This window comes from Eubalaena glacialis, chromosome 4 (assembly GCF_028564815.1).
Source record: "Eubalaena glacialis isolate mEubGla1 chromosome 4, mEubGla1.1.hap2.+ XY, whole genome shotgun sequence".
NCBI lineage: Eukaryota > Metazoa > Chordata > Mammalia > Artiodactyla > Balaenidae > Eubalaena > Eubalaena glacialis.
This window is the reverse complement of record NC_083719.1, coordinates 169,662,770-169,675,370: the sequence shown is the minus strand read 5'-3', so window position 1 is coordinate 169,675,370 and position 12,601 is coordinate 169,662,770. Positions and strand designations below refer to the sequence as shown.

General features: G+C 42.6%; 1 protein-coding gene across 1 annotated transcript; it reads right to left on the bottom strand.

The window, feature by feature from the left end:
• Positions 1–10,373: 10,373 nt before the first annotated feature.
• H3-4 (H3.4 histone, cluster member) lies at positions 10,374–10,784 on the bottom strand. The gene has a single exon (XM_061188557.1). The coding sequence runs from the start codon at positions 10,782–10,784 to the stop codon at positions 10,374–10,376; it is 411 nt and encodes a 136-aa protein (XP_061044540.1).
• Positions 10,785–12,601: the final 1,817 nt, after the last annotated feature.

Below are 12,601 nucleotides of genomic sequence, written 5' to 3'. Positions count from 1 at the left end.
TCTTTTTGCAACGTAAGTGCCTGACTTAAACTTTGATTGCTGAGGCGTCCACGTCAAAGGGGGCATTCTAAAGGCTATCTCAGATAAATATACAGCCAGCCAAATGACTAGATAAAGAACCAGGACTTGAGCGTGCACCTCCTAACTCCCGCCCCCGCCCCCCAAGAGGCTTCTTTATTTTAGCGATCCTGGTTGATTTAGTTAACTGGCCATTTGGGCTGCTTGGGTTGGTTTTATTTTTTTGGTTTTTTCCTTTTCTTTCTTTTTCTTCTTCCTGTAACTAAATTCTTGCTCTTATGTTTTAACTTCATCAATAAAGAGTGAACTAATAAAACACTAGGCCCCTACCCTTGACCCCAATAAAAGCAGAACAAGGCCACCAGGCCATTCGTGTTCTCTCTCCCGCCACCCACCACATGCCTTCTATGCTCCAAGAACTGTAAGTAAAAAATTCTTTTTTTCTTCAAAGTTTCCTAATACTTATTGCTGAAGAGCATCTTGCAAAATCATAATAAAACCCACAAGGATTGGTCCAGTTGTAACACTGGTTTGGAAGGGGCTCTGTGGGAACCTCACCAGGCTCAGGGAGTGCCCCCCGCCCCACCCCCCGGCATTTCTAGCCAATAGCATTACTATTGTCAGGCTGAGACTGGCACAAAACAGGCATATTTTGGATGACATATTCGAATCCATTTCAAAGATTATTGTCAAAGATAAAGCCGGACACTAGTTAAAGGTGGTAAGGACAGATTTCATCCAGTATTATTGTAAGAGGGGAAAGAGACCTCAGTATAGAACTGACTTCAACTCTGTATACTGCAAAGACAGCTGGGATTTGTAGCCGGTGAGTGGATGGAAAATTACTAAGAGGAGACATCAGTGAGAAGGGGGTGTTGACAGAAATAATCAATAAACAATCTATAATAAGAATAGAAAAGAGCTTTATTTCAGCCAAACTGAAGACTATAACCTGGGAGATAGCCTCTCAGGTAGCTCTGAGGAACTGCTCTGGAGAAGCCTGTTTTTCAGCATAGTTTTATATCTTGTCAGAACAAAGAACATCAAACAGATAGGGGGTACATTCATTCAAGGTTTAAAAAATAAAACCAGATCAGCAGTGAGTCAGTAGGGCCTTGGTGCCTGGGAAGGGAGTCTTATCATCAAAGGAGTGCTTGTACTGGTGTCCTAAGAAAGACTAAAGATTAAATAATCTTTATCTTTTAAATGGACATTCTTTACTTCTGATCAATGCACCTTTTTTTAATGACTGAAGCAGTTGTACAATGTATGTTTGATAGACCGCAAACAGGCTGTTCTAGTGAGCATAAAATTCAAGTTAAATCATATATAAGCCAGAATGACTTCTCCATACATCAGTATGTGAAAATTCCATCCACCAGGGGGATTCTTGCTTAATTGGCTGTCTTAGTCTGTTCAGTCTGCTGTAATAGGATACCATAGATGGGGTGGCTTGTAAACAACAGACATTTATTTCTTACAGTTCTGGAGGCTGGAGGTCCAAGATCAAGTTGCTGACAGATTTGGTGTCTGCTGAGAACCTACCTCGTGGTTCATGGACTGGCCTTCTCACTGTGTCCCCACATGGTTGTAGGGATGAGGGACCTCTCTGGGGTCTCTTTTATAAGGTCAGTAATCTCATTCATGAGAGCTCTACCCTCCTGACCTAAGCACCTCCCACAAAGGCCCCACCTCCTCATACCAGCACCTTGGGGGTTAGATTTCATTATACGAATTTTGGGAGGCCATCAAGTGGTCTACATCACTGGCCTAGCAGGATTCTTGCTCAAGGCAGGACAAGGATGCATGTATACACCAAAGGTGGGGAATGAAGAACTAGATCAGACATCATGGGTTGGGGGGTAGGGTATCTCTTACTAAACTGACTTAACATGATCCTTGCTAAGGGCACTGCCAGGATGAACACAGACGCCCAAGGTCCAGGCCTTGTTGAGAGGAGGGCTCAGAGGAGCCTGGCTGGAGTTTGGTCAAGGAGGAGAGTCTTTGTCATTAATAAAGCTTGAACTTGCTTTAAGACTTTGGGGGCACTGCAAGTTGCCCTCTGGTTTGTGGGAGCTGACAGGCATTTGCATACTTTGCAGTGATGTCCAAAATGACCGGGAGAACCATCAGCATTCCTGTAAACCTTAAAGTTGGTATTTTATGGAATATAATATAGGGGAAATTTTAAGTACATTCAATACCACTTTGGGGTGTCATTTCCACAGAGCTGTGGGATTTTGGTCTACTCGCCTTGCAAAAGTGGAATCCTTTATGCAATTATCCTCAAGACAGGTACCCACCTCCTAGTGAACAAGATGTGTGCCTATCCTCCTTCGGGAATCTGGTGGGAATGGGCTTAGGTCAAGTGTCTGCAGCCCTGCAACTTCCAGGCCTGGTTCCAGTTTTGCCTTTTGAAATAACAGAGAAATCCTCTCCTTCTTCTGTCTCATGTAGCCAGCCCGTCAAATATCTGGAGGTATCCATTTTGTTATCCACCCCACACCTTCCCCACTGGCCCCTAACAGGTTGTCCATTCTTCAACCATAATACCTGCACTGCTGCCACCATTCTTACTTGGCCTGGTTTCCGGATATCTCACTAACATGATTGTTTTTCTCTGTAGTTACCACAGAGCCTGCCATATCTGTCGGGATTTTGTTATAATAACAAACTGCCCCATATTCTGAAGATACACCACAGCAAAGGTTATTTCTCACGTCCACTGCCTGTGCATCGTGGGCCTTGTAGGGGAGGGGAAAAAAACTTTCCCCCCATCCTCTTATGTTTTCCTGAGGTCTATGAATTAAACTGACATCAGGCAGATTAATAGAAGAAAAAGCATACCAATTTTCTTATGTTTTTAATTATGTATGGGAGATTCCTAGAAAGAATTGAAAACACATATTGGTGGTTAGACCCTGGGGCCATTATACCATTTTAACAAAGGACACTAAATTGTGGAGAAGCGACTAGACCAAGGAAAGGGGGTCTGGAATTCTGGGGGAGGGGGGTTGTGGGAAGGTAACTAAGGAAATGTATGGGAGGCACTAATGACAGATAAAGGTTGTTTATGCAGACTCATCTCAGTCCCATCTCAGGTGATGAGTCCCTCTTTTTTTGGTATGAGAGGGGGCAACTTAACGCATGGAAATCTTCTTTAAAAATGGGAAACTTCTGCCCTGCTTATAGGCAGAGAGAGGGCGGACAGAGAGGTCCTCCTGTGTCTGTTGTTTCTCAATTGCCTCCAGCTCAAAATCATCAATATGCCAAAGGAGCATATTTTGGGGTGGCACGTCCCAACCCACTTCAGCCTCTTGGGGATTTCACTGCAATGTGTCCTCTCTCAGGAGGCCAGTTCATGGCCTCTACCATCTGAAACATTGCCAACTGCCAGGATGGGGATCACCAGCTCTCAAAGCCAGTTATTCCAGAAAATGCCAGTAGGTCACCCTCTGGCTTAACAAAGCCCTTAATTATTTTGAGCCACTGGGACCTGAGACACAGGGCTCCTTAGTGATGGCTGGCAGCATCTGTTGGGGCCTCAGCTACCTCAGGAAGTGGTGGCAACCCAGTGGACATCCCAGCCAGGCAGGCTGAGAACACAGAGGACACCCTTGTTGTGTTTATGGGCTCATTGCAACAGCGAACTCCCAGCAGAGGAGCTGTGCAGGGTCTCCCGGGCGAAAGGAAAAGACAGCAAGATGATACACGAACCTTCAGTCCATGATGGTCCAAAGTTGTTTTTATTAGACAACTAATGGATTTTCCTGTTTAGGGATCTGGTGTTACCCATTTCTGGAGGCTCTTCTTCACAGCCAAGAGCCACTGCGCCCCTCTGTTCAGTTTGCACTCTCTGTACCTGGTAAGTGATGAATGTGAGCCAGGTCTCCTTCCTCTGCTTTGTTCCAGTTTCTACCTGCATTCCTTCTCAAGGACCAGGCAGGTGGGCAATCAGAGAGGTCCTGGTGGGGTCAATTAGACAGGCAGCCCATATGTCCTCATAAGGAGGGGGGCAGGCAGGGGGTGACGCATTGGAAAAACTCTGTTCTGCCTGAATTGCAGTTCCCAGCTTGTGGGTGCAGCTCCTGTGGAGAGGGAAGGGGAGTTGCCCATAACGTTCTGTGGGGGGAGATGCTGTTTAACGTATAAACTTGTAACCAGTAGATAAATAAGTTCTAGAGATCTAATGCACAGTTTAGTGATTATGGTCAACAATTCTGTATTATAAATTTAAAGTTGCTAAGAGATTAGGTCTTTTTTCTTTTTAAGTTTTTTCGTTTTTTGTTTTTATTTTTTGGCTATGCCGCACGGCATGTGGGATCTTAGTTCCCCCACCAGGGATTGAACCCACGCCCCCTGCATTGGAAGTGTGGAGTCTTAACCGCTGGACTGCCAGGGAAGTCCCAAGAGATTAGGTCTTAATTGTTCCTTCCACAAATAAGAACTGCTAATTATGTGATGTGATAGAGGTGTTAACTAGTGCTATGGCAGTAATTATATTGCAATATATAAATGTATCAAATCCACACCTTACACTTATGCACTGTTATATGCCAATTATATCTCAATAAAAATAAATTTAGAAGAAGGTTCTATAAAGTCTCTGAAGTAAAAAGGAAGTAACAGTTCTTGATACTGGGCGGCATGTAACTCAGGAGGAGGAGAACCTCAGATTTTGGCCCCAAACTTGGTTTGAAGGAGGGCTTCATGGTGTAAATCATGCCTGTTATTCTGTGACCTCAAGGCACAAGTCTTCTGCAGGTGCCATGGAGGAGAAGTGGTCTGTGAAAGCTCAGGAAGACCTGTTGGCTGAGTAACCACTGGTGACAGTAAGGGGAAAGCTGATTTTTATTTTAAGTAACTTCATGGTGTTGTCTGTTAGACATAAAACAGGAAAAGGAACATCTGATAAAGCAGACATTGGCCTTTTGTTTAAAAATGTACCCAGATCGGTTTTATTCAGGTAAAGAGTTCTGTAATTTTGAGTGATACTTACCTTGTAATAGTAGAAATGACATGTTTCAGAATTTACATTGCTGATGTTACTTAAATATTTTATTTATTTTCAGAAAGGAAACCATAGAAATGGTGTAAAACTTAAGAATTCCAAAAGGTTTATAGTGAAATTTGAGTCTCCCTCAATTGGGGGTTTTCTCAGTTCCTAGTTTCCCTTTTAAGATTGAATTCCTTGTATATTCTTCAAGAGGTACATATTCAATCATCTAATTATTATTTTTATCTAAATGATGACATATTATGCATGCTGTTCTACAACTTGCCTTTTGTTAAACCTGACAATTTATCAAGACATGTAAGAACTATCTGATTCTTCTTAATGACTTCACAGTTTTCCCTTTTGAAGCTATTAAGATTGTTTCCAATTAGTTTATCATGAAGGTGATATATTTCTCAGCCCAGTAACCTGGGGCATCCAAATAGAGCATGAATGTCTGGGGCTGATGCAGCATTTTTACAAATACTTCTTGACTATCCCACATCACGCTGGTATGGGGGCAACAGGCAGAGAACTGATGTATAAGGGAAAATACAAATTAAAAATAAGAGGCTTAATTCTGCCTGTTGAAATTAAGGGGACACTTCCCACCCCCCCACCCCCCCCCCCCCACCCCGCTCCATTTTGTTTCGTAATTTCTCCCTCTGTCCTTTTCAAATGTATATAAATCTTTTCAGTGGCTAACCTTGCCAGTCTCACATCTCAGGAATGTTTCCCCAAGCACCTGGAAGCCATCTCTGAAATGTAATTGTAGAGGAGGAAAAAACTTTTCCTCTACCTCTTCGATTCAGTATCTGCAAACATGACAAAAGACAGATTAACAGGGGAAAAGGCATACAAATTCTATTGATGTTAATATTTTTATATGCTTGGGGGCACTCACAGAAAAGAAGTGAAAACCAAGAAGTGGTTAGAGTCCGAAGCTTATATACCATTTTACCAAAAGGTGTTAAATTATGAGAAGGTGAGTAGGAAATGTATGGCAGGTAAGTGTTGTCTAATGAGGTTTGTTTGTGCACTCATCTTGGTGCAACTTTCCATCTTCTTCATGACCATAAAACTCCCCCAGGGAGGGGCTTTATGGCAGTCCTAATTTCCCAGAAGTTTCTGCTTTTAGTTAGATAAGGGAAGCTCTGAGAAGGTGTCTTTCTGCATCTATTGATTCTCAATTGCCATCAACTCAAAATAATCCACATGCCAAAGTGGCATATTTTGGGGTGGCATATTCTGATCCTCTTCATAATCATCAATGAAGATAATGTCACATCTCCCAACTTCCTCAGAGGAAATGAGCTTAACTTCAGCTATCACTTGGCTCCAAATTGCAAAATGTGCCTAAAGTATTGAATGGGTTGCATCTACTCAGCTCTGTAAAAGAATGAGATGTCTTTCTGTCTTTGTAGTCTCTTAGGTTGCCGGTGATGTACATCACGTTCCGGTTTTGTGCTTACTGAAGAATAAACTGTTTTCTTTCTCTTCTCACTTTAAATTTGTTTTTAATTATATTTCTCCAACAAGTGCAGGTGTGCATGTAGTCAGAGTGGACTCCTAGCACCACCACTGCCCTTCCTTTCATGGGGCCCTCTAGGCACTGGCCACCAGGGCTCTCTGTACTAAAGTTAGAATGCATTTTAAGTACTTTATCTTGTGTAATTGTGAATCATTAGAGTAAACCAATCCGGTCACCGTATGTCACAATAAGGACAGTGTTATATTTCTTAGGACTCCTGGTTGCAAATGACAAACCCCAATTTGAACTGGGTTAAAAGTGTGGTACATTCATCAAAGGATATCAGGGCTTCACCAAGCAGGCCCCCGGGAACAATGAGATCACAGTCCCTAGCACCAGCCTTCTCTGTCTTTCATCTCCCATCTCTGCTATTTCAGTGCCTGCTGCTTTATTCTGATTTTTTCCACATGACAATAAAAGCTGTGACCAACAGCTCCAGAGTCTCATGATTTTTCAGCTCTATCCACTACAGCAAGAGTAAAAAAAAAAAATCTCTTTTGTCCCCAAAGCCAAAAATCCACCACTGGGTGGGAGGGAGAGAAATAACTAATATTAACGCTAATTTTAATTGTAATTATTATAATTTATTAGCCAGCTCAGGCTATGTAACGAATACCCCAGACAGGGCAGCTCAAACAACGCACATTTATTGTCTCCCTGTTTTGGAGGCTGGAGGTCTGAGATCCAAGTGTCAGCAGCCCTGGTTTCTCTTGAGGCCTCCTCTCTCCTTGGCATGTAGACAGTAGTTGCTATGGAAAAACACACTTCTGTGTGTTTCCTTTACTCTCAATTCTCTAGTTCACCTCTGACACGTCTGATCACTAAATGTGTGTGTGTGTGTGTGTGTGTGTGTGTTGGAGGGGGTGTTTCCGCACACCACCAAGCAATCCTTGACACCAGCTAGTGTCCTACAATTCAACTCAATTCTGATGCTATCCACCTGGAGATAGTATCAGACCCCATAGGTTAAGGGCTTAGTCCTACAAGACTCCTCCCCCTTCAGATGCCAATCAAAAGTCCAAGTTGTCACCTGTACTTCTGACCAACCGATGGAAATTCCCATGACCCCTCCTTGGGTTCAATTAATTTGTTAGAGTTGCTCACAGAACTCAGGAAATACGTTTACTCACTAGATTACTGGTTTATTATAAAAGATATTAAAGGATACAAATCAACAGCCAGATAAAGAGATACATAGAGTTAGGTCCTGAATGCAGGAGCTTCTGTTCCCACGGAGTTGTGGTGCACCACCCTTCTGGCACGTGTATGAGTTCTTGTTAACCAACCTAGAAAATCTCCAGTAGTACTACAGGGATTATCATGGAGCCTTCATTACATAGGCACAGTTGACTGAATCACTGGTTATTGGTGGTCGAACTCAACCTCCAGCTGCTGTCGCCTTCCTGGAGGTCAAGGGTGGGAATGAAAGTTTCAAACCTCTAATCATAGGGTTGGTTCCCCTGTGAACCAGCCCTTATCCTTTCCAAAATCACCTCATTAACATAAACTCTGTTGTGATTGAAATGGACTTGCTATGAGTAACAAAAGACACCATTATCACTCTAATTACTTAAGAAATTCCAAAGGTTTTAGGATTTCTGTACTAGGAATGGGGAGGAAGACCAAATATATATTTCTAATTGTAAATCACAATATTATAACTGTCTTCTCCCTGTGTCATCACATGACCCTCTGTATGTCATAATCTCCTCTTCTTTTAAGCATGCCAGTCATGTGAGATTAGAGCCAAGCCCACCCTAGTGACTTCCTTTTAACTTGCTGACCTGAAACTCGTTTTCTCCAGCAAAGATGGGCTTATTCTGGATCAGCAGAGAATTGCAATTCTGGGTCTGCAACTGTGGTGAGCCTTGTGCAAGACGCCCACAAGGTAAGGGAAAGAGAATGCTTTTATAGAGAGAAAAGGAAGTTGGAAGGGTTATAGTAAAAAAAAGAGTCCATGTCTTTTCATTGCCTGAGTCCTTGCTGGGAAAGAAGAGGAGTCTTTCTTTTTCCTGTTTGGCTCTGCTATCATCTCAGGGCATGAGAGCTCCCTGTTCTGGTCTCCTAACTTTATTTAATTGAGGTTTCGGTTTATTAATTTTTTACTTTACTCCCTTTTGATCAAGATCTTTCTCTGAAAACACTGCTGATCAAGAGTCAGGTTTTTTAGTTTCAGTGACTTTTTGTCTCAATGTCAGGAAGGACCGTTCCTGGGTCCTTTCTTTCACATTGGAAAGAAAGTGCACAGATTGGAAACCTATTAAGGTCACATTTGAGTAAAAAGGAGGGGTAGGAGGGAGAACTCTCAGGAACTTTTAATCTGAAATCCATATGTTACCAAGATCATAGACACTGGAGATAATCTGCAGTATGTCACCACCAAAGGCTTGGCGACCAACTTCCAACAGGCCTGGTCTGGATATCCTGGAAAAGCTTCAATTCCACATGTCATTCCAGGAAATCTTTACTTTCAGGTCACCAGGTGATGTGCAGATCCAGTCAGGGTTTGGTGTTTTCTTTAGGTGTGTCATATGAATTCAAGAGTCTATTCCTTGCAAGATAAGACTTCATAAAGCACAAAAAAGGCACAGAGTTCAGGCTTGGGTTTATTTAAAAGGAGTCTAGTATTGAAGGTTAGAACTGACTTCAGAACCAGAACATAGCTGTCCCTGGACACTCTTGGCTTTTAGATGGCCCTTCAAAGACTTGTCACCCATTAACTTACATATACTCTAAAACTTAAAAGATACTAGTTTCAACCTTCAAAAGTTTTGTGTGCACTGGGCTTCCCTGGTGGCTCAGTGGTTAAGAATCCGCCTGCCAATGCAGGGGACACTGGTGCAAGCCCTGGTCCAGGAAGATTCCACGTGCCGTGGAGCAACTAAGCCTGTGTGCCACAACTACCGAGCCTGCGCTCTAGAGCCCGTGCGCCACAACAAGAGAAGCCACCGCAATAAATGAGAAGCCCGTGCACTGCAATGAAGAGTAGCCCCTGTTCACTGCAACTAGAGAAGGCCTGCATGCAGCAACGAAGACCCAACACAGCCAAAAATAATAAATAAAATAAATACATTTATTAAAAAAATTTTTTTTTAATAAAAAAACTTTTGTGTGCACTACTTTAATTGATGAAGATTTTGAATTTAAGTCTACTGGATAACAAACTGGGCTCAAAGAAACTTCAGAAACCCACTCTTGCATACTGACAACATTGAGCTATCACTAAAGCACACTGCATGTTAACTGCTTCTACATACAGACTTCCTTCACTCAGTTGTAAGCATCCTGAAAGTGCAGACCAAACAGGGACAGTAGGGAATGGATTTTATCCCCTTTGTATGACTAGTGATCTGACAGTGCTTGGCTTTTATCAACTTAACAAAGCCTCAATAAAAGCTTCCAAGCAGCACCAATGTAGGAAAAAAGCAATCTTTACACTCTTTTCCTCAAACCCATGCTCAGGTTGTCTCCACACAGCTCAACTATTGGGAGCATGGTGAACCACCGTGGTTGTAGGGTTTCTCAGCAAGTTTAGACTGTTCTACGGGGTTGGAAAACTTGTTACCAGGTGCACACAAAATGATCAGCTATTGTTCTGATGGTTAACTTGCAAGGGAAAATCTCCTCGTCTTCAAACACTAGGAACTAACCAGTGATTTCATATCAATAAACCCCAATAAGGGACTACGTTGATACACAGCTAGCTAGGCCTCTGGTTTATTGGAGAGAAAAGGCACCCGCTACTTGGTTTGTGCACAGTGCCCTTTGTGAGCAGGTAGTGGCTCTTAAAATAGATTTTGGGGTGAGATCAGCGGCTGCGTGTGCAGTTTAGGCACATTTTCCGCGGATACGGCGTGCCAGCTGAATATCCTTGGGCATAATAGTGACACGGTTGGCATGGATGGCACATAGGTTGGTGTCTTCAAAAAGACCCGCCAGGTATGCCTCACAGACTTCCTGCAGTGCCCTTACAGCCGAGCTCTGGAAACGCAGGTCCATCTTAAAGTCCTGCGCAATCTCCCGGACCAGGCGCTGGAAGGATAACTTACCAATCAGAAGTTCTGGGGACTTCTGGTAGCGACGAATCTCGCACAGTGCTACAGTGCCCGGCCAGTACCTGTGCGGCTTCTTCACGCCCCCGGTGGCTGGTGCGCTCTTCCGAGCTACTTTGGTAGTCAGTTGTTTGCGAGGTGCTTTGCCGCCGATGGACTTCCACGCCGTCTTGTTTGTTCGTGCCATTTCTCCGCTATCCCGAGAACCCAAAGGGCTGTTACAGCCTCCTCAGTTGCTCCCTGAACGCGTATGCGGCGAGCCTGCCTACTTTTACAGAGGCTGCCGCCTTCCCATTGGCCAGGTGCCGGGCAGCGTGATGACAGGCTAAGCTCTGACTGGTCCATGGGGCATTCTGCTTAGGCGCCTGCCCCTTATTTTCGCTTTGCATGGGTTTGGCCCCACAGTCAGGTTGGCGTCGTGGAGCTCGCCGGTCAGCTCGCAGGCTGAGCTGGTCTGGGTTGGGGTGGGCGTCGGGTCTGGGTTCTGGTTGGCGTCATCGTGGGTGTTGCATCTCCGTGCACAGCTCCCTTGTTTTTCCTCAGCACTCTCCTCCTCCTCCTCTATGGGCCAAGGAGGGAAGAAACTTCTAGAAGCTTGCACTCCGCATTTGGCCTGATAACAAGGATCCCAAGAGAAGATGACACTCAGTATGGGCGGATGGGGTCCACCCTGCTCCCTCACATCATCACCTACCTTGGAGCATCCACAGAATACATGAAGCATGAAAGTTCCTCTGAAGCACCCATTCTCCAATTTAAAAACTCTCCCAGCCAAGTTCCTTATAATGGGGTCTCCATTGTGTCTATATCCATTTTATGAGGTTCAGCTTGAGGTTATCTCCACTGTAGTGAACCCCCACTGCCTCAATGGTAAGAAAGAATTCTGTCACATCTTAAATACCCTTCCTAATGAGCCTTTGTAACTTTTTCTTTTTTTAGGAGTTTTCGCTTTTGTTTAGTTTGAATAGATGGCAAGAATTTTAATTTTTTCTTTTCTTTTCTTTTTTTGGTTCTATGAGCCACTCTGGTAGTTTGGTAAAGCTCAGAATATTTAAAAATATTTTTTAATGCATAAAGTAAAATGCCTCAGAATGTTTTTAAATGCATAAAATAAAAAATTGCAAAGAATCAATTATATTGAAATAAGTTATCAAAACATATACAAATTATCAATATATATGTAAATTTGTCAGATAGTTATAAATGTACACTTTTATCAATGCATTAAATAACAACTTCTAATAGGGGAAGACTTGTAACTGCTGTCATTTGAGAGTGGTTATGGGCGTTAAGGATATTTAGAGATCTCTTTCATGGCTGTACTGTGATATGATTCCATACCCTATCCTCAATTTAGCATACCAATTATACTTCTTTTTAAGCTTTTTTAAGTGATTTCCTAGAGTTTGAAATATAGATTTATAACCAATCTCCACTTTCAAATGACACTATTTCACTTCTTGGGTAGTGCAGGTAACTTATAAACAGGAATAATAGAGTATTACCATTTCCTCCCTTCCATCCCTTATAACATTGCTGTCATTATCATCCAATATATTATTGCTGTTACTATTTGAACAGTTATCAGTTATTAAGAATAGAGAAATAAAGGATTTTATTTTACCCTCACTTATTCCTTCTCTAATACTCTTCCTTTCTTTATGTAGATCTGTGTTTCTGACCTTCATCATTTTCCTTCTCTTTGAAGAACTCCTTTTACCATTTCTTGCAAAGCAGGTCTACTGGTGAAATTCTATCCATTATTGTTTGTCTGAGAAAGTCTAATTCTCCTTCACTTTTGAAGAATAACTTTGCTGGATACAGAATTCTAGGTTGGTGACATTTTTTATATCATCATTTTACATATTTCATGCCACACATTTTTGCTTTCATGATTTCTGATGAGAAGTCTTATCCTTGTTTCTCTGTAGTTAAAGTGTTTTCTCCCCCTCTGGTTCTTTAAAGATATTTTCATATTTTACTTTCTGTAGTTGAATACGATGT